The sequence below is a fragment of the Phocoena sinus genome, chromosome 14, assembly GCF_008692025.1.
Source record: "Phocoena sinus isolate mPhoSin1 chromosome 14, mPhoSin1.pri, whole genome shotgun sequence".
Lineage (NCBI taxonomy): Eukaryota > Metazoa > Chordata > Mammalia > Artiodactyla > Phocoenidae > Phocoena > Phocoena sinus.
In genome coordinates, this window is record NC_045776.1 from 54,517,054 (window position 1) to 54,540,919 (window position 23,866).

The following is a 23,866-nucleotide window of genomic DNA, read 5'->3' on the forward strand; positions in this document are numbered from 1 at the left end:
GGTCCTGTCTTCTTTGTTGGCCTTTATCACCTTTCCACCTTGCTCAGCTCCAGGTGACAAAGGCCCTTACCTGTTGATGCAAGTTCCTGGCCTGGTGTGAGCTTGTAGAATTTTAGGATCAGGTCCCATCTGAGACTTACAGCCTGAGAAGGGGAGGCTGGAGTGGGAGAAGCAGAGGAGCCCTGGCCTGGCCGGGGAGAGCCAGGGCCTGGTCCGCAGGAGGTGGGAGGGTCCCAGGTGGTGGGTGGGAAGTGCTTTGAACCTTCCCAGAGATAAGGAGTTTGTAGATAAGGCATTACCCAGGCAGTCCTGATATTTATAACCCTCCCCCTCCCCTCCCCCCAGGCCCACACAGCTCCCCTATCTCTGGAATGTTGGGTAAAGGTCACAGGACGATGTGTGTATTCATAGAATGGTTGTCCCTCACGGTGACAGTTCTGTCTGGACTGTGCTTTATAACAACAGATTGAACCAGATATTTCCAGTTGATTTGCAGCTCCCAGGCAGCATGGGGAGCTGTGTTAACTCCTTCACGCTTGGCTGTGAAAGGAGGGGTCGGGGGTGAGTGCCTTTAAAGAGAATGTGTCTTCCAAAAGATGATCCTTTTGGAATGAACTCATTGTTGTGAGTGTAGAAAGCATGGATTTCCGAGAATTTCATTGATTGAAAAGAGACAGACAGGCAGAGTCTATCCATCCTTCTAGGAGAACCGGAGCATGAGAGGTCTGTGGGTGAATCTGGAGTTCAGGTCACATGGACCGGTTAAGAGTCAGCAGTACAGGGGCTTCCCTGGTGGTGCAGTGGTTAAGAATCCGCCTGCCAGTGCAGGGGACACGGGTTCAAGCCCCAGTCCGGGAAGATCCCAAATGCTGCGCCACAACTACTGAGCCTGTGCTCTAGAGCCTGAGAGCCACAGTTACTGCAGCCCGCGCACCTAGAGCCCGTGCTCCGCAACAAGAGAAGCCACCGCAATGAGAAGCCCGTGCACTGCAACGAGGAGTAGCCCCTGCTCACCACAACTAGAGAAAGCCAGGGCGCAGCAACGAAGACCCAACGCAGCCAAAAAAAAAAAAAAAAAGAGTCAACAGTACATTTATTGAGCACCTACTATGCGCAGGGCTCTGTGAGGGGTGCAGAGGTGAGTAGCACGACCCTCACCCTCCAGGCGTTTTCAGTCACAGGGCTAACGACATGCACTGGACTGCAGAGAGGATGAATGAGGTGGTGTGTTAGGGCCCAGTGAGTGGTGTCAGGGTTTATCCTTTTAGTTCATTGATCTTACTGAACCCGTACTTTGTGGGAGTAATGAGCTATGTCTGTGCAGTATGTGGATGTGTGACAGTGTGTGTGACAGTGACATTCTGAGGGGAAACAGGCAGACAGAGATGGTCACGGGCACAGGCACATGGCCACTGTGGAAGTCAGGGAGGGCTTCTCGGAGGAGGGAGCCTCCAAGGATGAGGAGGTTGAGAGTTCAGAGGCTGGTGGAGTGAAGGGTGAGGTGGAGTAATGAGAGAAGCTTCTGGAAGGAGGCGTTGGCGTTACTGGAGCTCATACTGAGGGGTGGGTAGGGTTCAGCAAAGCAGGAGGGGAGGACATACCTGCTGAGGAGTTGTGTAAATGGGCCCGTTATTTACTGCTCCAGATCCTGGTGGCTTAAAGCAACAAAGCTGTATCATTTTCCATTACTCTGCAGGTCAGGAAACTGGCTTGGCAGTTCTTCTGCTCCATTTGGTGTCAGCGTGAGTCACTCACTCAGCTGCAGTCAGGGGGCTGGTGGGCCCGGCTGGGCTGGGAGGTCCAGGCAGACGGGTCACGTGTCCGGTGCCTCAGGGGTCCCTCCACACAGCCATCCTGTCTCTTCGTGTGGCTGACTTGGGCCTCCTCACAGCAGGTGGTCTCGGGTAGTCAGACTTATCACGTGGTGAAAGCAGAAGCCTCTTCCAGGCGAGGCCCGGAGCTGGCATGGTGTCCCTTCTGCCACATTCCACTGGTCAAGGCAAGGTGATGCGGCTGGTGGCCTCGGGACAGAGGGAATATTAACGATAGTCATCATCTCTCCCACTGCGAAACAACGTCCAGAGCTGAGAATGCAGGGTGTAGCCACCAGAAGCCACATTGCTGGGCCAGGGGCTCACCCTCTGCTGTTTCTACCGCCCTGTTCGCAGACCCCATTCTTTTCTTTAGAAGCACCCGGAGGGGGCAGAACTACCCACGAGGCAGCCGGGGGAGCAGAAGGGGCTTCAGCTGACGCTCAGATAGATCCGAGTCTGTTTGTTACCTGCCACCCCCTGCATCGTTGGTGCAGATGTTCCTCCCTGGGGTTTAAAAGAGATTCTTGAGATTTTTTTTTAATTAATTTTTATTGGAGTAGAGTTGATTTACAATGTTGTGTTAGTTTCTGCTGTACAGCAAAGTGAATCAGTTATACATATCCACATATCCACTCTTTTTTAGATTCTTTTCCATATAGGTCATTACAGAGTATTGAATAGAGTTCCCTGTGCTACACAGTAAGTTCTTATTACTTATCTATTTTATTTTATATATAGTAGTGTGTATATGTCAATCCCAGTCTCCCAATTTATCCCTCTGATTCTTGAGATTATAAACCAAACAAAAATGTTTGGTTACTTTTTTGGACGAAAGGTCCGTGCCTGTCATCTAGGACTCAGAGCACTGCCTAACTTCTTTTTTTTTTTTTCGGTTAATTAATTAATTTATTTTTTGGCTGCTTTGGCTCTTCGTTGCTGTGTGCAGCTTTCTCTAGTTGTGGCGAGCAGGGGCTGCTCTTCATTGCGGCGCATGGGTTTCTCATTGTGGTGGCTTCTCATTTGCAGAGCACGGGCTCTAGGCGCGCAGGCTTCAGTCGTTGCCAGTAGTTGCGGCATGCGGGCTCAGTAGTTGTGGCTCACGGGCTCTAGAGTGCAGGCTCAGTAGTTGTGGCTCACGGGCTCTAGAGTGCAGGCTCAATAGTTGTGGCACACGGGCTTAGTTGCTCCGTGGCATGTGGGATCTTCCCGCACCGGGGCTCAACCCATGTCCCCTGCATTGGCAGGCGGATTCTTAACCACTGCGCCACCAGGGGAGCCCGGCACTGCCTAACTTCTAAAAGGTGAAGAACCACTGTATTTTCATGACTGTCTCACCTTAACGCTCTGTGATGTGGGTGTGACACCCCTCTCCTGGGCCCCATATGCCCCACCCTTTCATTTATATAGTCATTCACTCAACAGATGCTTACTGAGTCATGTCCTAGGGCTGGCGTTTCAGCCCTGAAGGACCTTACGCTCTAGAGCGTAAGACACGTAATGCACAGCTCAGCAAATGAAGATCTGATTTCAGCTGGCGATCAGTGTGTGGGGAAAGACCCAACAGAGAAGGTGATAGAGGACGGGGGACTTTGTATTTTAGATCAGAGGTCGGGGAGGGTTGCTCAGCGGAGATGACATTTGAGCAGAGACGTGAATAAGACGAGGGAGTGAGCCCTGCAGAGATCTGTGTTCTCAGCAGAAAGCATGTTCAAAGGCCCTGAGGCAGGAATGTGTTTGTCCTGACTGAGGACTCAGAATGCCAGTTTGATCAGGTCTGTGAGCAAGGGGGGAAGTCTTAGGCAGTGAGGTCAGGGAGTAGGAGTCAGATGAGGTGGGATTTTATAGGCTGTGATAACGGATTTGGATTTTAAGTATCATGAGAAACTCTTGGAGAGTTTAGAGCCAGGAAGTGATTATTATTTCCCAGGTTTGCAATCCCAGCTACTCTAGACATTCTTTGTGACTTTGGGCAAGTTATTTATCTACTTAATGCCTCACTTTCTACACCTGTTAATTGGAGAGAATCAGGATAATAATCATACCTCAAAAAGTTAGTATGAGGGTTAATATTCCTAACTAGTGGAGTATTAAATAGTGCCTGGCACCTGGGAATCCCTCAATAAATACCAGCTGTGATGTCGACCCTCTGTCCCCTATGGTGGATGTTTATTCTGCTCCTGGGTGAACTTCTCTCTTTCTCTTCCTACCAGCCCCCGGGCCTGCAGCCTCAGAGAAGTGAGACACCGCAGACATGGGATCAGAGCCCTGGGTGTGGGGCTCCTGGCTGCTCTGTCAAATGTTTCTAGAAAGCCAGAGGGTTTTGTTTTTTTCCTTCTTTCCCTTTCCTTTTCTTCTTTTCGAAACTGGGAGTCAGGGAGAAAGTGTAAAAAGCCTAGAAGTCTCCCCTTCCTAGCATTCAGGATTCATGTTCAAATAAATTAGCTTCTGAAGGGCAAGGAGATGGGGAAGTCCTTTGTTCTTCTGTGGATGTGGCCCTAGGCTTTGGGCTTCTGTGCCCCGTCCCACTGGCTCCTGTTTTGAGTGTTGGTTCTTCACACCATCTCCCCAGCACCCTGTCCCTTTCCTTTAGCTGCAGCTTGTCCCCAAGTTGACTGAAATTGTCGGGTAGGGGTCGCTCTGTCGCTGGCAGCTCCAGGGTCTGCCCCCAGCGTGGCTGAAAGCCAGAGTCTGCTTTCTGCCGGGGCCCCGGGACCAGACTGTGACGTTTCTGCTGTTCCCCTTCCAGTTGGGACATAAGGGGAGTTCCCGTTGCTGAGAAACCTGGGGCTCCCACCCGAGCCGAGACGGGGCAGAGGAATAGTCTGCGCGTCAGGGAAGCTCTCCTCCCCTGCGTCACGGTTCCAAGAAGGGCCATGCCTGCCGGACGTCGCAGCATTGTTTGAGCACACTCCAGTAACAGCGGCACTGCTTCCTCTTTCTAATCTGCCACCTCTTCTGCAAATGTCTTAGGGCAATTTCTCATAAATACTTTTTTTCTCTCTTCTTTTAAATTTCAATTTTGTTGGAGTATAGTTGATTTACAATGTTGTGTTAGTTTCAGGTGTACAGCAAAGTGATTCAGTTATACATATTCCTATATTCATTCTTTTTTTTAGATTCTTCTCTCATATAGGTGATCCCAGAATACTGAGTAGAGTTCCCTGTGCTATACAGTAGGTCCTTGTTGGTTATCTGTCGTATATAGTGGAGTGTGTGTGTTCATCCCAAGCTCCTGATTTATCCCTCTCCCCCTGACATTTCCCCTTTGGTAACCATAAGTTTGTTTTCGATATCTGTAAGTCTGATTCTGTGTTGTAAATAAGTTCATTTGTTTCATTTTTACAAAATTTGATTCCACATATGAGTGGTAGCATATGACATTTGTCTTTGTCTGACTTACTTCACTTAGTATGATAATCTCTAGGTCCATCCATGTTATTGCAAATGGCATTATTTCATTCTTCTTTATGGCTGAATAGTATTCCATTGTATATATGTACCACATCATCTTTATCCATTCCTCTGTCGAGGAACACTTAGGTTGCTTCCACGTCTTGGCTGTTGTAAATAGTGCTGCAGTGAACATTGGGGTGCGTGTATCCTTTCAGATGATGGATTTCTCCAGATAGATGCCCAGGAGTGGGATGGCTGGATCATATGGTAGTTCTATTTTTAGTTTTGAATTATATTAATAACGTTTCATTCAGGGGTATTACAGATTTAAGAATCCCATCTTTATCCAGTTGCTTAGCCTAAGCTGTGCTGTAAGAATGAAAAAGCACAGATTTTTCAAATAAGCATTTAACCGTAAAGCGTGGCCAGGAGAAGTGTGGCCTGATGCCAGTGTTATGAGGGTTTTGGCCCTCAACTTGAAATTGGCTGAGTTTGGGGCCAGTGTAGGTCCAAGATATTATGATGGAGTAAGTCAGAGTTTTATAAATACATATAAGGCTAAACAAACTGCCCACACTCAGACCATACCAACTCCAGACGATACCTGCCCTTTTGCCCTGTGAGCATCTGGTTGTTGTAAAGCTCTTTAGTTGGTGAAAGTTGCAGCTGCCTTTCTCCATCTTAACGTTGACTTTAGAACTGCCATGTTCCGGGAGGGCTCTCCCACAGCTGTGTGCAAAATCCTTTGTGAGCTTTACAAAAATAAGGACTCCGGGCTCACTCGGGAGATTCCTGCTCAGCAGGGATGAGGTCAGATCCAGGAATTTGTAAATAAATTTGTAATTAAAACAAAGAACCCCCTAGCTCTGGTCCCAGAAGTGGAAGGCAGGCCCCCTCAGAGGCGGCACCGGGGCTGCCGTGCCCAGAAAGAAGAGAAGCGGGGGCGGGAGGGCGGTGAGGAGAGAGGATAAAATCCCGGACTTGACCCAGCGCCACCCACGCAAGCTCCACCGTGACGTGCACGTCCACTGGGGGACTCTGCTCTGCGCTGTTGACGTGTCTTCTTAGGCCTTGGCTACTACCGCTTTATAGTGAGTCTGAAAATCAGGTAGATCCTCTCTCTGCATTTCCATATACAACTTAGAATCAGCTTGTGAATTTCTACCAAAAAAAAATCCCCCAGTGACGCTGATGCTTGGGTCGGCCTCTCTGGGATTCAGTGACATCGAATGACTCTCCATCCCAAATGAGCTGCCCCCGATGTCAACAGGAGCGGCCGGAGCCGTCTCTCTGTGTCAGTGTTCTCTAGGTTGTACTTTTCAGAAATGTCGGCCTGTTTCCCCTGTTGAGGCTGATTCCACCAGCTTCTGTGTGATCACGTCTGGACTCCTTTCTCGGCTGGGCCAGTGGGCTCTGTCCTCTAGAGGAAGAGTCGGTCCGGGCCCTTCTGTGATAGAACCACAGCACCCCTTGGACGAGCTTGAATGCTTTTCCTCTTCATTCCAACCAAAGCCCAAAGGAGCATTTCGACTGCCATTTGCTCGGAGTGGGACCGTTCCTGCGAACACATGGTTTCCCTTCCTCTGTTGTCAGGGGAGCAGTGCAGGGTTTCTGTGGGTTGTCTCCCCAGTCCTGAGAGTCCTTCACATGCCTCCACGGCCGGTCTTCCCTCAGCCTTTCTGCAGGGAGACCAGCAAGCGTCTCCTCAGAAGCCCCTGCCTCGTGCCCGCCCTGTGCCGGTCAGTGAGAGCACCAGAGTCCCGCGGAACCTCCCGCTGAGCCTCGCGTCTCTCAGGCGCTTCCCAAGAACTGAGCTTTGCCGGGCAGTGTGGCCCTCCGTCCACTTAGCCTGCTGTATGTCAGCATGTGGATCGTTTTTTTTTTAAGTCATAAGTCTTGGGAATTCTGTGGAAGTCCAGTAGTTAGGACTCCACGCTGTCACTGCTGAGGGCACAGGTTCAGTCCCTGGTCAAGGACCTAAGGTCCTGCAAGCTGTGCGGCATGGCCAATAAAGGAAGAAAGAAAAAGAAAATATGAAGTCATAAGGCTTGATTGACCTCTTTAAAATAGTCCCCCGGAGTTGCAGGGTTTGGTCAGCAGACATACCCTTGGGAGGCCAGGCAGCTCAGCTTCCCCCCAACTGGGAATTGCCCTTGACGTTTGCACAGTGTTTTACAGTCAGGGACGCGCCCCTGCACCCATCACTTCATCTGATTGGCACCGATTCCGCCTGCTTGTCAGGAGTCTTTGCCGGTTTAGCCCGATTGATGGCTGAGCTGATAACTCAGGAGGTTTCTGTGGCTTTCCCTCAGCCACACCACCGACAAGACTAACGTCCAAGGCCCGTGTCTGTCCCCACACCCCTGCTCTGTGACAACATACCACCAAGTGGCCAGGCACAGCCACGGGGCCGGAACTTGGGCGATTTAGCTGCCACTCTGCAGGGTTGTGTGGCGGCTGCAGGAGGAGCCAGACCACCCAGGCTCCTGAGAGCGGAGGAAGGCATGTCAGTCTCGTGGACTGTTGCGGATTTCCTTAGGCAGGTCTTTGTCTTAGCAAGGTTGAAATTGGCTTTTAATAAGAACTTTAATGGAGAGGGAGTGGCCTTTCCTCCACGGTGTCAGGTCCATCCTTGGTAAGGCTGTGGCCCTGCCCATCCCGCACACAGTGGCACAAGGCCACACTGTGGCATCAGGACCAACGCCGTGGGGCAAGTTCTGGAACAAGAGCAAGCACACGTATGGCTGGTCATTCCTTGCACGTGAAACATGGGCAGCAACACTTGGCTCTCACGAGGAGCTCAGTACAAATGGTCACTCTCTGGATTAGAAACATATGTTCGCTTTGGAAAGAGAGTTATCTTTCCAGAGTGAGCAACATGCTATCCAGCCTTTGTTACAACCATGTAATAAATGTGTGCTTTAGAGACACCACGTGATGCACTGGGCTGAGCCTGTGCTGGGGGCCAGGGCTGGGGAGCAGCCGGGATCCAGGGCCACTTTTTCGTGACCGTCTTTGCTGTGACGTGAGTGGTGTTTTGGAGCTGCCTGTCCTGCGCAGTGTGCTGGACGGACTCCCCGCGGAGACTGGCGGAGGGTATTTGGCCCAAGCAGGTTGTTCATTTGTTTCCCTCTGCCTTCCACTTGCTATGACAAGCCTGGGTGTTGAGGGAGTGATGAACGTAAAAGAGAACCATCACTGACTCTAGGTACTGGCATTGCCCTTATAGGACCCCAGAACGATTATCGTTGGCAAAATTAGGGCGCCTAATTTAATGGTTGGCAGGAGTGAGGGTGCAGCCCATGGTACCTGCTCTACTTCCAGCCTTCCTTCATTCACCAAATACTTAGATGTCTCAATGTCACGTGCCAGGCCCTGGGGATAAAAGATCATTAAAATGTGTCCTCAAGCGCTCATCATCCAGCAAGAAAGGAGAGATGAAAAGACCCCTGAAAAGACCCCTGAGAGGCCAAAGTGGTTCATGGTTCGGAGGCAGGATGTTCAAGCCCTACTGGGCAGACTCATGACAGCTTCACGAGGAGCGGGTATCTGAACCGGGACTGCAGGGAGAGGTGTGTTTCGGTGAGGGCGCCTGAAGAGGCATTTTAGGGAGTGCGAACAGCAAAGCACAAAGGCAGGGATGCTCAGATGAGAGCCGGGCCCCAGTGGGGGTACTGAAGGTGGCAGGAGGCGATGGGGCAGGGGGTGGGGACACGGATGACAGAGGAGATTCTGTTGGATTTTATGAGCAGTGGAGGACAACCGGAGATTTCTGAGCGGGGAAGATGACTAGGACGCGTTCTAAGAGTATTCTGAGAAAGGTGTGGAGGAAGGGCCCAAAGGACGGTTCAAAATTAGAATCAGCTGGACTTAGCCCAGATCGGGGTGTGTGTGATAAGCGAGAGCACCTGGACTAGGTGATGGGGCAAACGACAGACAGGGGGGCTTCAGAGAAAGAGGGCTGGTTTGAAGGGTTTGGGGGGGATAGGTACGAAAATAAGGACCCGGTTGAGGGGCTTGTACTTGGCTATCTTTAGGTGCTTTGTCAACTGTAATTCATTAAGGGTTGTAGGACTGAGGAAAAGTACTTGTTTTTAAATTTTGGGTGGAGACACATAAACATGGGCTAAAGGGAAGGAGCTGGTGGGGTGGAAGGAAAGAGGCGGAGGAGAGAGGAGTGATGCTGGAGGAGCATCTCCAGCAGAGAAGGGAGGTGGGGCTAGGGCAGGAGCCTGTGCCCCCGGGGAGGAAGGCCAGCTTGTGAGCCTTGGAAACGGTGTGAGGAGGGAGGGGAGACAGACAAGGAAGGACCTGAGCTTGGACTGGAGGGAAAAGAGTTTAGAGACAGGCCCTGGGTGTCTTCCATAATTATATCTTATAAAAATGAAATAGTTCTGAGAAGTTTATAATGAAAACCAGTTTTCCTGCCCCCTTTTCCCTGTTACCCTTCTCACCCCAGAGGTGGCCACGTGCCACTTTCAGCTGTTTTCTCCCCCTGATGTTTACCATCAATTTATTAGCTTTAGATATCTCTATATGGGTATTATTTGACATTATATATATTACTTATCAGCTGTAGACATTAGCCTATGTATCAGGCTCTCTCGTGTCTCCCCCTGCTTCCCTTCCTCCCAGCTCCCAGTGGAGTTATGCCACAAAAATCAAGTCAGTATTTATGCTATGAGGAGCTAAACAGCTCAGTAATGGCCAAATATGATCATGTTGCTTTTCATTTTGCTTTCCTCTGAATTAGTAGTAGTGCTGCATTATTATTTGCTAGATTTTACATATCTGTTTTGGATTCTTCTCACTCTCTGACACCCTCTCAATACCACAAAAAATTATCAGATCATTTGTCAGTTCTGTTTTTTAAATCAGTGACCTCTCTCCGGGAGTTCTCTCTTCCTGACCCAGTCTGGACTGCTTATTCTCTGGACTTGCTCTAAGGCTTTCAATCTGAAACTTCCTTCACTACCATCCTAGAAATTTCTCGAACCTCTCTCCTGTCTTAGACCCTTTCCTTTATTCTGCATTTCTTTCTTTCATGGTTTACTCTCTTTTTCAGTGGAGTACATTTTCCAATAGCTTTCTAAGAAAGGGTGCTTGACAGTTTTGCTTGTCTTTAAATAGTGCATGCCTGGAAATGTCTTTATTCTAGTTTCATAACTGGCAGATATTTTAGCTGGGTATAGAATTCAAGGTTAGCAATGATATTCCCTCAAAATTTGAAGGTGTTCCTTTGTCTTCTGGTTTCCAGTACTGTTGTTGAGAAGCCTGGTAAATGGTCTGATGGTCTGATTTGAGGTCACTTTTTAGTTTTCCCCTGGTGATGGTCTGAATTGAGGTCACTTTTTAGTCTTCCCCTGACAGTTTGTGTGGTCTTCTCTTTATCCTCAGTGTTCTGAATATGCTTTGGTTTGGGTCTTTCATTTAATAATTGTGCTGGGATCTTTCTTAGTTCTGAGAAATTGTGTAGTTGAGTTTCTCCTTACTACCTCATCATCCCTACACCCGTTTTTCTGATCTTTCTTTTCGGGAAAGACTTCTGGGTTGGAAAGAGTCTAATTTTCCTACGGTTTCTCTCCTATTGTCCATTATTTTCTCTTCCTGGTCTACCTTCTGAAAGAGCACCTTGACTTTATCTACCAAGTGTTTCACTGAATTTTCTTATTTTGGCAAGTATATTTTTAATCAGCAAAGACTCATCTTTATTCTCTGGTTAGGCCTCTCTTAATACCAATCTATTCTTATACTTCGGATGCAGTGTCTTCTGTTTCTGAGATTTTTACTTTGTTTTTGTTTAAAGCAGGCACAGCGTTTATTAGAAGCACAGTACGTGTGGGAGAGCACGCAATGAAGCGGTTTATTTAGTGCAGAAGCTATAAGTTACACACTTGGAGAAGCCTGTGGGCATCCTCGCTAGTGAGGAGCACGCCTTATTACATATTTATTTTCTTGTATTATCTCTTTAAACTTCCTTTTTGTTCGTTGGTTTCCTCTCTCACTCTTGTCCTTCACTGTGGCTGGTGGTGTCCCCATGTCGGGAATTGCTCTGCCTCAGTTTCTATGCCCAGCCCAACTCTTCCCGCCAGTCCTGAAGAGAACTAAGGCCTGATGCCTTTCCACTGTATGGTGTGAATTAATTTATCTTCAGTGCATCTGGAATGGTATTAGTTCTGTACCATCCATGGGGGAAATTAAAAAGCGATCACTTCATTCAAGTCATTTTCCTTAGGGATTAATCCTCTCATGGAGTACTGGGTGGGAAAGGCTATTCGAGAGATAGTCTCCCTTTGGGGCTGGAGGTGGGCTAGCAACCTGTGAGTGGAGGGGGAGCATGGGTTCGATCTGCCATAATTACCTTTGTGAGCTTTAAAACAAAACTAGGCAGTGGGGCACAATGCAGTTACTGATTTTGCTTGGTCATAATTTTGTAGCCTTGGAAGCTGGGCCATTGCAGGCATAATACAGATTGAGGAGGTGGGTGGGGTTTGGCTTTTGAGGATGGTATTGTGACCAGTCCTGGTTATTTTTAGATGTCTTACAGGCCTTCAGGAAGGGCTCCCTGGAAGGTTAGTTCCAGGAATGTATTCATAGGAGGAAAGGGTGGCAGCTTCCCGCTTGTGTCATAGCGCCATCCCAAGAGGGCAGGGAAATGTGAATCAGGACTTCTCTGCAGTGGAAATTCCCTCAGTTGGCTGTGGTGAGAGGTGGGGGGCACTGCCGCTCCTTTGGGAGCTGTGCCTGCTGCAGAGGCAGCCCGAGCTCCCTGACACCTGCCTGGGTCCCGTGATGTCTGCACCCAGCAGGTCCTCGGCTTGTGAGGCTGTCCACTGCGACCGTGAGACTAGCTTGTTTGAGAGAATGCAAGGCCGTGGGTGGCAGCAGGCAGGCAGATACCCCTGTGGTATCACCATGTAGTGAAATCAGGGAGGTTCGGGTGATGTTTTTGGAGAGTGCAACCATCATGAAGAAAGAGGGTGACGGTCCCCCTCCCCTGGGCAGGGGGTCCAGGCAGGCGGTCCCCACTCCGTGGTGGCTGCTCTTGTGTCTGCTGGCGGGCCCAGCCCAGGGACCCCGCGGAGGCCACAGGCCAGCCCCCCAAGCACACACCTTCCAGGGAGCCATGCCCACGAAAGTCTCACAGAGGGGCCTGTGGTCGAGCAGTTAAGTCTGAGGTTTTGAACCCTGTGTATTTCTTTCCACTTTCCAAATGCTCAGCGGAGGGGACCTCAGCGACACCCCAGCCTCTGCCCCAAGGGAAGGCCCCGCACCCGGCAGAGGCCCCCACCAAGCCATCTGCTCCAGCGCTGAGCCCTCCACCGCCGTCCGAGGACCCTGGACAGCAGCCGTACATAGGCCAGCAGCCTGTCCTGCCCAAGAGACGCCCCCGGCCACTGCCCCCGCTGCTGCGGCCAGGCTGGACGGGGCTGCCCTTCTTGCCTGGCTCCACCGGGGTCATTATGGAGACTGGAGAGGCCGGGCCCCCGGGCAGGATGAGCATGTCGGGGCGAGGACTGCCCCGGGGCGTGGACGGCCAGACTGGGCAGGGGCCCATCCCCAGGGCCGAAGGCTACGCGGGAGCACCAGGTAAGGGTCCCCCGCTGCTGGGCCATCTGAGCTACGGAAGGTGAGGATGCACAGAGGGGGCAGCCTGAGCCCCAGGGGGCTGCTGCAGGGTCTCTGCGGGTCATGGGTGCAGCCTTCAGGGTACAAGGTCCAAAACTTGGCTCTCCAAAGGTTCTGTGGTACTCTGGGGATAGTACATCATACTTAGAAATAGATTTGTGCCATGGGCTGTAATACCTGGACCGTGGACCACACAGGCAGCTCCTTGATCTCCCTAGCAGGAAGTGTACCGGGGAAACCAAGAGGATACCGGGAGCGTGCGTAGCCACAAAGATGAGCACACATCAAAGTGGGTCGGCCGGAAGGTTCTGGCTCCAACCCTAGCTATGTCATTGCAAGGCTTAGCTCTGTCAATGGCAAAGGGAAGATAATAATAGGACTTCAGAGTTATTGTGAGGATGGAGAAAAGCCTAGGTCAGTGCTTGGCCAGTTAAGTGCTTCATGTGAGTTGGAAGGTCAGCACCGTGGTGGTGGAGGAGGTGGAGTCAGGTAAAGGCAGGAGGGAGAAGGAAAAGGGAGCATTTATGGGACACCCACTGCATGCCAGGGACTGAACTAGGTGCTGGAGCTACAGCTTTCCCTACAGCACTGTGAAGTTGATATTCTACTGACAGATGAGGAAGCTGAGGCTCTGGGCTATCACATCTGAACACGTGACGCTGCTTGGGGTAGTTCACGTCAGCTGTCACAGGGAGTACCAACCAGTCGCCTCAGTTAAACCAAGCTGCCAGTTGGAGGCACTCAGCCACGGGCAAGGACAGCCTGCCTGACTGAAGCACCGTGGCTGCTGGGTAGGTGGGGGTCACTGCCGTTCCTTCTCAGCCATCCCAAGCTCCAGTGATCCCAGCTCTCTTAGGCAGGTGTGGGGACTTTTCTAAGATGACAGTTTTCCTTCTGTTCCACGTATCTTGGATGCTTATATTCTTTCGGGCAATTTGTTCATTTGTATGTCTGTCCTTCCTTCCACGCATCCATACGACAAACACTGCATCCAGTCTACCTGGGGGCACAGCTAGTGAACAGTCCCTGCTCCTGGAGGGCAAGCGTGGGAGTGGACATGTCGGTCTGTAGCCTGCTCGCTGGCTTGGGCCCCGAGGCTCCAGTCCATCTTCTTCCTATTCCCCCAGCCAGTTCGTCCTCAGGGTTATCTTCTCTGTGCAGGCAGCTGGGAGTGGGTGCTCTTAATGTCTACTTACACAGTGTGAGAAACAGGCAGTAAAAGGAGGAAAATGAGGTGCGCTATTAGGGCTTTGACACTGCATCTGCGTTTTGTTTTTCAGGGTACCCCAAGTCACCGCCTGTAGCCTCCCCAGGTACGTTAGCCAGGACGGGAGGCCGAGGCGGGTGGTCCTGGGCAGCCCGTCCCCCTCCCCCGCCCCCACTGCGGGTCCTGTCTCCTCCCTCTGGGCGATTGGCACGGGTGCAGCCCTCCCCGGCTCACTTGCTCGCGTGTGCATGAACACAAACGCGCGTGCGCGCACCGCCCCTACCCCCCGCCGCATAGCATCACGCATGCGCAAAGCCCCCGCCTCGCGTGTGCGCGCGCAGCCTCCCAGCTCTCATCTCAGAAGCGCTCACACAGAAGCACCTTGTGGGGCCTCAGCTCCCCCACCCCAGACATCCTGCACAAAGCCCACGCATGCGCGAAGCCTCCCCTCTCACGCAGCGGCCAACGCAATCCACGCATGCGCACTCCCACCAACTGCCTGCCCCTCTGACAAGGGCACTGTCGGGCCCAGGGTGTGAGGAGGGGGTGTGCCCACTGTGAGGCGAAATGCAAGGCCCAGGCTGCCCTTCGGGACGGCGCGCAGGCCTCGGCCCCGGGCCTGACTGAAGGCGCATCCTCTCTCCGCCCAGGGGTCCCCGCACCGTCTCTGGTGTCCTTCTCTGCGGGGCTCACCCGGAAGCCTTTCCCCAGCGATGCGGGCGTCGTCCTCTTTAACAAAGTGCTGGTGAACGACGGGGACGTGTACGACCCCAGCACCGGTGAGTCCGCCCGCACACACGGCCGCTCGGGAGGACTATCCCAGCCGGGAGGCTGTGAGGAAGGTCCCTCCCGGCTGCCACGACAGGTGCGCCCACGCCGCCGCCTGCAGGATTCCTGGTTTCTGAGCCCCAAGTGGGTCAGCAGCAGTGCGGGGCGCCTGCTCTGGGGCAGAACCGCTCGCCCTGACGGGGGTTCGGTCCATGTGGTCCCCAGCCCCCGAGAACAGCGGGGACGCGGGCATCACGCCTGCGGGAGGAGAGCCAGGGCCCCCCGGTCCGCCGCTGTCCCCCCGCCCACAGGCACCAGCGGACCTGGGTGTCACGTGCTGCTGTGGCCGGGGCTCTGTGTGGCCCCTGGGAGGGAATCGGCTCTCTGCGGTCAGAGATGTGAGTTGCCGCCCTGGCCCCGGGTCTCAGGACCACGGGCCTCGGGTCTTAGCGAGCATCAGAGTGAATGAACTGAAGGGCGTAGAAAAACGGGGCTCCTGGCCTCCAGGCATCACACTCTGTTTTTAACGGGCTTGGAGGCGGGGTGTGAGAAGGCTGCTTCGCTTTGTGCTCAAGTTGCGCTTCCCCTGGGGCCCTCCCTCCACGCAGCCTCAGCTATGGGGACAGCTTGTCAACACCGCCAGGCCAGGTGCTCTCGGCACACAGGGACCGTGACCTGCATTTCTCTCCTGTTCCCAGGATGCCCATGCTCTCTCCAGCGGGTCTTCAGTAAAGGGAGTTCTGCGTGACCCTGAGCAGACGCTGGCCATGTGCCCGGAGTGCTGGGGCCCGTCTGTCCCCAGGCTCTAAATTTACTGAGAAGAGCTGGGCAAGGGAGCTGGGCAGCCTGGCACATTTCAGGGCAGGTTAAAGACTCAGGCCCCTTAGATTCCTTCTCAGCCCGTGGTCAGTGGCGCATGTCCGGCCCCCTTCCCGGAGCCCTTGGGCAGTGGCCACTCCTGCCAGCACTGGGTCTGGCTGTGGGCCCATGTGCCGCTGCTCTGCAAATGGGCAACATCTGCGAACCTTATCCCCCCACTTCCGACCAGCCCTTCCCCTGCCTTCCCAGCCCCAGAGCGTGTGTCTAAATACCAGCTCGCTTCCGGCTGCGCGTGGATGCCAGCTGGGTGCTGGTCCAGCAGGGAGCCTGGCTCTTCCACCGGAGGAGGGCTGGCTGTGGCTGCATCCCTGGCTCGGTGTCTCTTCTTCCTGCATTAATGACCGACCTTGTGGGGAGTTTCTGGTCCTGCCTCCCCAGGAGGCAGCTAAGGCGTTCTGTGGCTATTGTGCCCGTGAGGTCGATTCTAAGTTGGCCTCGAGGTGCTTTCAGTGACAGAGAAAACTCCCCAGAGGCAGCCAGGATCGGCGGTGAGGGGGAACGGGCCAGTGTGCACGGTAAAGGGCCAGTTTTCCCTCAGGCTGCTGCTGGGTCTGCAGCGAGGACCAGGTCAGTGCAGAGAGCAGTGTGGGCCAAGGGGACTGTCCCTGTCGTTGGGTGGGTTTAGTATGCAGAGGGGTGCGCCTGCCTCCCGTGGGGAGGCTGAGCAGGACTTTGAACCCAAACCCAGGCCACCCAGGGCAAACCCAGAGGCTGGTCTGCCTTCATCCAGGTTGTCAGCTTGTCGCAAAAGGCTGTGATGGTGTCATGTGAACACCGGTGTCTGCTTTCCTCCTCCCAGGGGTCTTCACAGCTCCGTACGACGGGCGCTACCTGATCACGGCCACGCTCACCCCCGAGAGGGACACGTACGTGGAAGCCGTCCTTTCGGTCGCCAACGCCAGCGTGGCACAGCTGCACACGGCCGGCTACAAGAGAGAATTCCTGGAATACCACCGGCCCCAGGGGGCTGCGCACACTTGTGGGGGCCCGGGGGCGTTCCACCTTATCGTGCACTTGAAGGCAGGGGACGGTGTCAACATCGTGGTGACCGGGGGCAGGTTGGCTCACACAGACTTTGACGAAATGTACTCCACGTTTAGTGGGGTTTTCTTATATCCTTCCCTGTCCCACCTCTGAGGTGGCCGGGCAAGGGAAGGGGAAAGAGTTGTAGGAACTCGGCAGCTTTAATGTATTCAGCGTGTGTGTGTAACTGGAGCACTGGTCTAGTTTCCTGCAGACACCCCACCACCTCCCCCAGGTAAAGGCCGCGCCTGGCTGCCAAGGCAGCAAGGAGTAAACCACGGGCTAACGTGGCCACGGCGCCTAAGAGTCGGAAGCGCCCCTGCCTGCCCGCCGGCTCCTCCCCCTGCGTCTCCCAGCTCCCACCTCTGGCTCTGCCGTGGCCCGAGCTCTCTCCGAGGGGCCTGTGCTGGGCCTACAGGGTGCTGACCGCGGAGGCTCCAACTGCTGCCCAGTGGGATCACGCCCTGCCGCTGGAGAAGGACGAGCTGCTGAGAGGAGGCAGAGCTGGCACCAGTGGCCAGGCTTTGCTGGAGCAGAGCTGTCGCCAGCTGCTTCTGTCTTCACTTACCCTGCATGTGGGAGAAGAGTTTAAACACTGAAGTGGCACATGCCACCAAAGACCTAGGGTGGACAGTGGGCTGTCCCAGGTTTGGCTCGCCACCCCCTTCCCCCCCCCCCCCCCACCCCGGGTTTGCCTGGCTGAGAGGGACACAAGAGACTGTCAGTCACGTGGCTTGTTGGGCTCCTTGAATGACATGTACGACTTAAGTGCAAAGACAGGGAGTGTCAATAAAGATGTAAAACACTTCCAGCTCAGTCTGGTGCCTTCTGGAGTGAGAGTTGCTGCCGAAAAGCAAGCTACAGTAAATGACTTCAGTGGCTGCAGAAAGTAAGCTTGAGTAAATTCATCTCAACCATGCAACTGTTATCCCTCAGCATCCACGCCGTGCACTTGGGGGTTGTTCTTGGCTTGTAAAGACAGACAGACTAGGTGTGCTTGGAGGTCAGAGTCCCCATGTGAGCCCCACAGCTGAAAAAGGGGCTCCTCCAGGGGGCGCTGGACATTCACATTGAACCCACAGCTGCCCAGCTCACAGCAGATGCAGCTGTAAGGACTCCTGAGCTCCCAGGCAACAAGAGGCCCAACACAAAACCGACCACACTGAACACCGAGGTCATCTGAGGAAAGCAGGACTCCTCCCGTGGAGAGCACGCTCTGTTCCCGGGAAGCCCAGGCCCCTCACTCCTCTACCGGCAGCCACACCAAACCCTTAGCTCCGCGTGGTCTTTGCTAAGCAGGTTGGTAAAACCCGTTGGCCAACCAAGTGCCACTGGGGCTCCCCAGAGCCCCAGGGAACGATGTGGACAATAGAAACAAGTTTCCTTGGCCGACATCAAGCCACCAAGGTACTCTTATGCTGTAAGAATGTTTTTTTCCAGGACTGCTTGCAAATGAGAGCCCAGGGCGGCCAGTGGACAGAGGCCGGCCTTCTCCCTCACCCCCTCCACCACCTAGGGCGAAGGGGCCAAGAACGGAAGGTGGGGCCTCTCTGTCCGCAGCATGGGGGTGGGCCAGCACACTTGTCCCATCTCTACAGCTGGGGAATTGGCTAGCAGTGGCTTCCTAGAAATGACTCACGGGAAAGACCCCACTGCAGTGGAGCATTTTCAGGAACACCCAGTGGGCACGTGCTTCTGCCCTCTCCACCCCACACCCCCTTTAAAGACCTTACCTGGTGCCAAAGGGGACAAATGCTCAATAGCCGGAAAGGCAGGGAGCAGACAGAAGGTAGAGAATTACCTTCTTCCACTCCACAGTCGGTGCTTAGAGCAGTAAGTGAAACACCGCCTCTGCCGGTGCATCCTGACTCATTTATTGACAACGGAGAAGTTCCGCTCTCTATCCACGACTGCAGAGGGTCCTGCGTTGACTTCAGTGGGATGAAAGCTGGACCGTGGTTCACAGGAGTCAGCGTCTGTAGAAGGGAAAGGCTGTCCTCTTGCACACAGAAAAGCAATCTGGGCTGAGCTCAGGCTGGGAGGCTCGGAGCAGCTCCTCCAGACGTCAGCGGCCAGGCGCTGTGAGCCTGGGAGTGAGACGTGTGGACCAGGCCCCTGGACTCCGATCAGGCACAAGGTTACAACTTCTGAAACAAGGGGTTGCTGAGAAGAAGGTCAGGGCGCCCCCCCCCCCACCCCCGGAGAGAAGCAGAGACGGGACCGGGACGTTCTGCCCCCACATCTAACATCAGCAAATGGCCTCACACTTAAATGGTGAAAAACAACGAAAGACGACCAGCGGTAAAGACCGCAAATCAGTGCAAACCTCATTTGACGTCACTCCCGTGTTAGTGCATTAACCTTTCTCAGTGACCCTATCATCTTATTTCTCACAATTTGCAGTTTGAAACGAAAGACGTATTTGTGATCAGAGACATGTGAAACGTGGCTTTACACGCATCCACACCCACTTCCTAAACATCCACGCACGCTGTCCCCGTCTCATCCCATCAACGGGAAAGGACAGCGCGGAGTCTGGTGATGCAGCGGGGCCGTGGTGGAGACGGGCTCTCGGCACTCCCCCGCTCCTGCCCAAGCGCTGGCGGCCAGTTCCAGTTCCTGATCGTGAACCTCCCTGTCTGAGCTCTTCCCTTCTCTCGCGGAGCACACCGCACAGAGCCGCGGCTCCCTCCTCCCCTCCCCCACCCCCCACCTCTCGCCCAGCCCACTCTGTTGCTTCGAAAGCGGCAGCTTCCCCACGTGGAGGCGGAGGCGCACTCTCCAGCGGCTACTGAGAGCCCGCAGGCTCAGTGTGTGCTGAGCCGTCTGGGGGATAAGGATACTCGAATAACATAACGTGGGGGATGTGGTTTTTGATCCAAGACCACTTTGACTCTCCTAACAGCTGATGAAAACATCAGGACGGCTGAGTAGTATTCACCCAGAGGAAGGGTTTAATGCAAGGCGCTCAGGGGACCCCTGAAGGGCTGAGGGGCGGGGGAAGCAGCCTGGAGGGTGCCAGGGAGACTCCCCTAGAAATCACATATGTATGAATGGATCACTGCCTGGCAGAACCTACAAAGCAAGAGAGGTTAGTTCCTGTGGGTGTAGCCTCACTCTGGAGTCAGGTTTTATAAACACAAGCACCAAAAAAGAAGTCCTTTCTATACACAAATTTAAGTGTCAGCAAAGATCAAAATGCTAATTTATGGAAATTATCAATTTCTGGCAAGAGTTTAGAGAAGAGGATTTAATGTCCTCTGAAGGAGAGAGTCAGATGCATTCAGTTTACGTTCGTTTATTGTTGTAACATTTTGTTTTGAACATCAAACACCGCACCACAATGAGCCGTTTATCTTCAGACAGTTGTCTTCGCCATAAACTAAGTACCGAACTGATGTTTACAATTAATTTCTGACAACTTAAAAAACTTGTTAGTGGCACTGCTGTGCCTAGTAGTCAAATATGTCATCACAGACTGAACGTAGTGATTAAATTAAAAGAGTAAAGTTTTCCCTTCCCTTTCTTACCTTTAAAACAAACCAAAAATGGTAGTTTTCACCTGGAAAGAGCACTTACTTTAAACAAAAACTCAATCTTCAACCAGTTTCATTAAACCCAGCATTCTCTAAAACAGAGGAAGACAAGGCTTCCCAGAGTAACTATGATGATAAAATTCCCTGGGAGAGTCTGTTTTCACCAACTTGCAAAACCTGAGCGTTTACTCTCTGCCCATTTCTTCGGCCTCGCCTGCAGCTTCAAGGACACACTCCAGAAGGGCCACGTGCGGCCAAAGGCACGAGTACTTTCCGGATGGTGAGCTGGCTCTTGTTCCTACACTGTCAACAGCTTTCATTTCATGACATCACACTAGTAAGCTTTTTCTTTTTCCAGCTGAAAACTATGCAGATGTTTTAAAGCACTTTAAAGCACAGCAAACACGATACTGACATGCGGGCCAAGTCTGCATGCTCTGGGCCCACGCGCGCACTTCGTAAGCCCCGCAGAGATGCAGATGTCAACACTAGAGCCATACAAGCTTCAGCACGCGGACACCAAGGCAGATACTCAAGTCGGGTGGGACTGGAAAGAGGGAAAGGGGCCACGGCCATTTCACCAGTGGAGCAGCGGAGAGAGCGATGAGAAGAGCCCAGTCCACCTCGGCCCCCCCCACCCCCGTGACGCTGCCCGTCCCCGAAAGCAGCGAGAGGCTGCCGCTCCTTCATTAGCTCCCATCAGAAGGGTCTGTGTACAAACACACTCGAGGGCATCTCTCTTTCACAGAAAGAACAAATGTCATTTGTACCAAATGGCAATGGATTTTCAGCACAAACTTAATACTTTCTTAACACTATAGTAATAGTAATCATCTACTTCCAGCAAGAGGGACTCCTTTAAATAAGGAAAAAGACTCAGGTTAGTTAGCATATGTACCCACTGGATCAATCTGCGGTGACAAAATGATGATGTCTACTGCTGATGGCCCCCAGGCAGAGGGGTCAGCCACCCTCAGTGCAGGGCCAGGAGACCTGGGCTCCCAGGTTCGACCCTCTAAGTTGCCCCTGTGTCCAGAGAGAAGAGCTTATCGAGAAAAAGAAAGTGTCTAGTCAGAAACTCCTTAAAGGACAACCAACGAAGGACTACGGAAGGTGTGTTACCAAGATTTGCGTACCGCACATAGCAAAGCCCTACGAAGCTCAGGGTAACTGCCTAAAGCAAACGTGGGGCGACAGGTCGATGGCATCTATGAGATGAAGTAACTGCAGGGCCACCGTACGAGGAATTGATTTCACTAACTGGGCAGAACTTCATACAAGCACAACCTATTTTCCCTGACCTACTGTACATAAATGAATTCTTTAAATGATGCGTCCTTGAGCTATTTACGGTGGGACGGTTTGCACCGGAGGAAGTGTGTGTGGCTCCGCCAGCCTCTGCCACTGAGAGCTGCGTTCCGGGGACTGTGCCATCGTCCCTGCACCCACAGCACTGGGAAACACGGCTCAACTGAGTCAGGGACTTTCAACTCTCCAATCTGGAAACTAACCGCCCCCATTTCCCCAGCTCTAGATCAGCTATTATTTCGGTGGAGCAAACTACAAGGAAGAGTGCCCCTGCCAGACCAGCACAGGGAAAGCACAGGTGGGAAAGGAAACCGTGGGGGCCGGGGGCCGTGCCTGCACTGCTCTGCAGCGTTCCCATCGGGCGCCCGCCCTCCGCTCTGGAACCTGCCCACTGCTCTCTCACCCAACGCAGGGCCGTGTGCGGGCCCTGCTGGTCCCAGGAGAGCTCCTGTCTAACAGTTCTCTCGATTCTAACACCAAGGGGACCGTCCACACCCAGCCTCACCTCTGCAGGCTCGTGGACAGAACCCCCCTTCCCTGGGGCGGCCTGCTCGGGTCCGACAAGAGCTCATCACAACCAGGCTGGGAAACTGGGCTGCAGGCAGGCGGACGGAGAAAGGACCCTTCCCAGGACCCGTCACAAGTGCTCACCTGCATTTCCAAGGCCTCCCTAAGAACAGAGCTGTTCCTTGCTGTTTAACCAACTCCTGCTGCTAGGAAGGCTCTTACGGGCATCACATACATCCTGCCAGACCTGCTCCTTCCTGCCAGTCCGAGACACGACACCTCAGTTCAGGTCCCCGCCGTGGAATAGTCACAGGTGAGAAGGCAATGATATAAGGACCTTACGTTCCCCCGAAGCCCACGTTTGTCACCCCGGGGGCCCAAGCAAGTGTCCCGTTTCCGTGGAGCAGGGAGGGAGAAGCCACAGAAGAAATGTGCACAGGCGGTTTGGACCGACATCACCAACTGGACCCTGATCCCCTGAAGAAAGCCCTCCTTTTGAGAGAAACACTTTCAACTGCCCAGTGGAAATTAGAACACTTTACTTTGTGCAACATTTTGGTCCACTCTTAGCTTCTTTTTTCTTCTTTTTAAATCAGGCAATTAAAGGAGCACCCAGCACACAACACAGAGCGTGTGGGAGGACAGGCCAGTGATGGGAGGACAGGCCAGTGAAAAGAACCCAGGCCTCCGGCCTCAGGCCCGAGCTCCCCTCGCGGCTCTGGCCGCGGCACCGAACAGCAGCCCCTCAGGGCCTGGGAGGGGGAAGGGGGAAAGGCGGTTCCAGCCCCAGCAGCTTTCCCGTCCCTGCTGGTGCCCGACTGTCAGCACGTCTTGTCCCACACCTGTGGCCGGGAGGGGACCCCACGTCCTCTGTCCAGCAGAAGGGCTGGTCACCTTCCCTTGCTGCGAGGCGAGTGACGGAGGGCCTCCCGCTGGAGGTGCTGCCTCAGGCCAGGTCGTCCAGGTCCACCTCAGGGATCGGGTCTCGCCAGTAGCAGAAGGAGCTGAACTCCGGGCACGGAAAGGCGGAATTCTGTTCCTTGTTGAGAAGTGGGAACACGTGTTCCACGAGCTCGCTCAGTCTGTGATACCTGGCAGAAGGAAGTGGGGAGGAAGCACAGCAACTGTTATTCATCAGTTGATCTGAGAGCACAGACTGTATAGGTTGTACAGCCAGTTACTCAGATTCCACAGATGGGAAGGATCCCAGACAGGCCTCCTTCTCAGGGCACTGCCGCCCTCCTCAAAGTCTAGGCCCCTCAGCAACCCTCCCCCCACCGCCCCGCAACAGCTACGGCAGAGGAGAAGACACCCCGGCAGAGAGAAAAGCCTGCAAAGGCAGGTGCAGTTCTGATTCTTGGCCCCTGGCTGCAGGGCTCCAGGCTGAGAAGTGGGAACACACTTACGATGACTTGTTTCCTTTGGTCCTCTCTTGTATCAGCTCACCCTTGGGGTTCACGGTGAAGATCCTGCAGTCTGGAACTCCAACTTGTGTGTAAGCGTAGACGTCCTGCAGCAGAAAACACGGGGCAGGGTGATTACAGAGAAGAAACGAGGAGATGGTCCTGCGGTTCCTGTGAGCCAGAAAGTCGCCTCGACAGGAGACTGTGTACGGAAATCACGTGAAGCTGGCGCGGCGCAGCTTTGCCACTGGAGCCGAGCTTTAGACAAACACAAACTCAAGAGCGGAGCCACCGCAGAGGGCGCTCGGGAAGCCAGAAAACTTGGGCGCCACGGAGACGCCAGGGGCCTTGGAGCAGGAGATGGGAAGCGGTAATCAAGGGGGGCCCTCGAGACCTGGT

General features: G+C 53.5%; 2 protein-coding genes across 7 annotated transcripts in view; one reads left to right on the forward strand and one right to left on the reverse strand.

Annotated features, from left to right (window-relative positions):
• The window catches only part of EMILIN2 (elastin microfibril interfacer 2), a 50,972-nt gene extending 33,443 nt beyond the window's left edge, over positions 1-17,529 (forward strand). Inside the window, exons 5-8 of the mRNA XM_032602936.1 lie at positions 12,429-12,797; positions 14,117-14,149; positions 14,694-14,822; positions 16,490-17,529. Of these exons, the coding sequence (XP_032458827.1) occupies positions 12,429-12,797; positions 14,117-14,149; positions 14,694-14,822; positions 16,490-16,827 (869 nt within the window). The 3' untranslated portion in view covers positions 16,828-17,529. The remainder of the gene's footprint in view (positions 1-12,428; positions 12,798-14,116; positions 14,150-14,693; positions 14,823-16,489) is intronic.
• Positions 17,530-19,995: 2,466 nt separating this feature from the next.
• LPIN2 (lipin 2) overlaps positions 19,996-23,866 on the reverse strand; it is an 85,093-nt gene continuing 81,222 nt past the window's right edge. For 5 of the 6 annotated variants that reach the window (XM_032602940.1, XM_032602942.1, XM_032602939.1 and 2 more), the window contains 2 exons: positions 23,471-23,574; positions 19,996-23,155 (listed from right to left, as the gene is read on the reverse strand). In XM_032602940.1, the coding sequence (XP_032458831.1) occupies positions 23,011-23,155; positions 23,471-23,574 (249 nt within the window). In that variant the 3' untranslated portion in view covers positions 19,996-23,010. Of the gene's footprint in view, positions 23,156-23,470; positions 23,575-23,866 lie in introns of those variants that run through there. The other variant, XR_004345413.1, reaches the window with a different exon arrangement.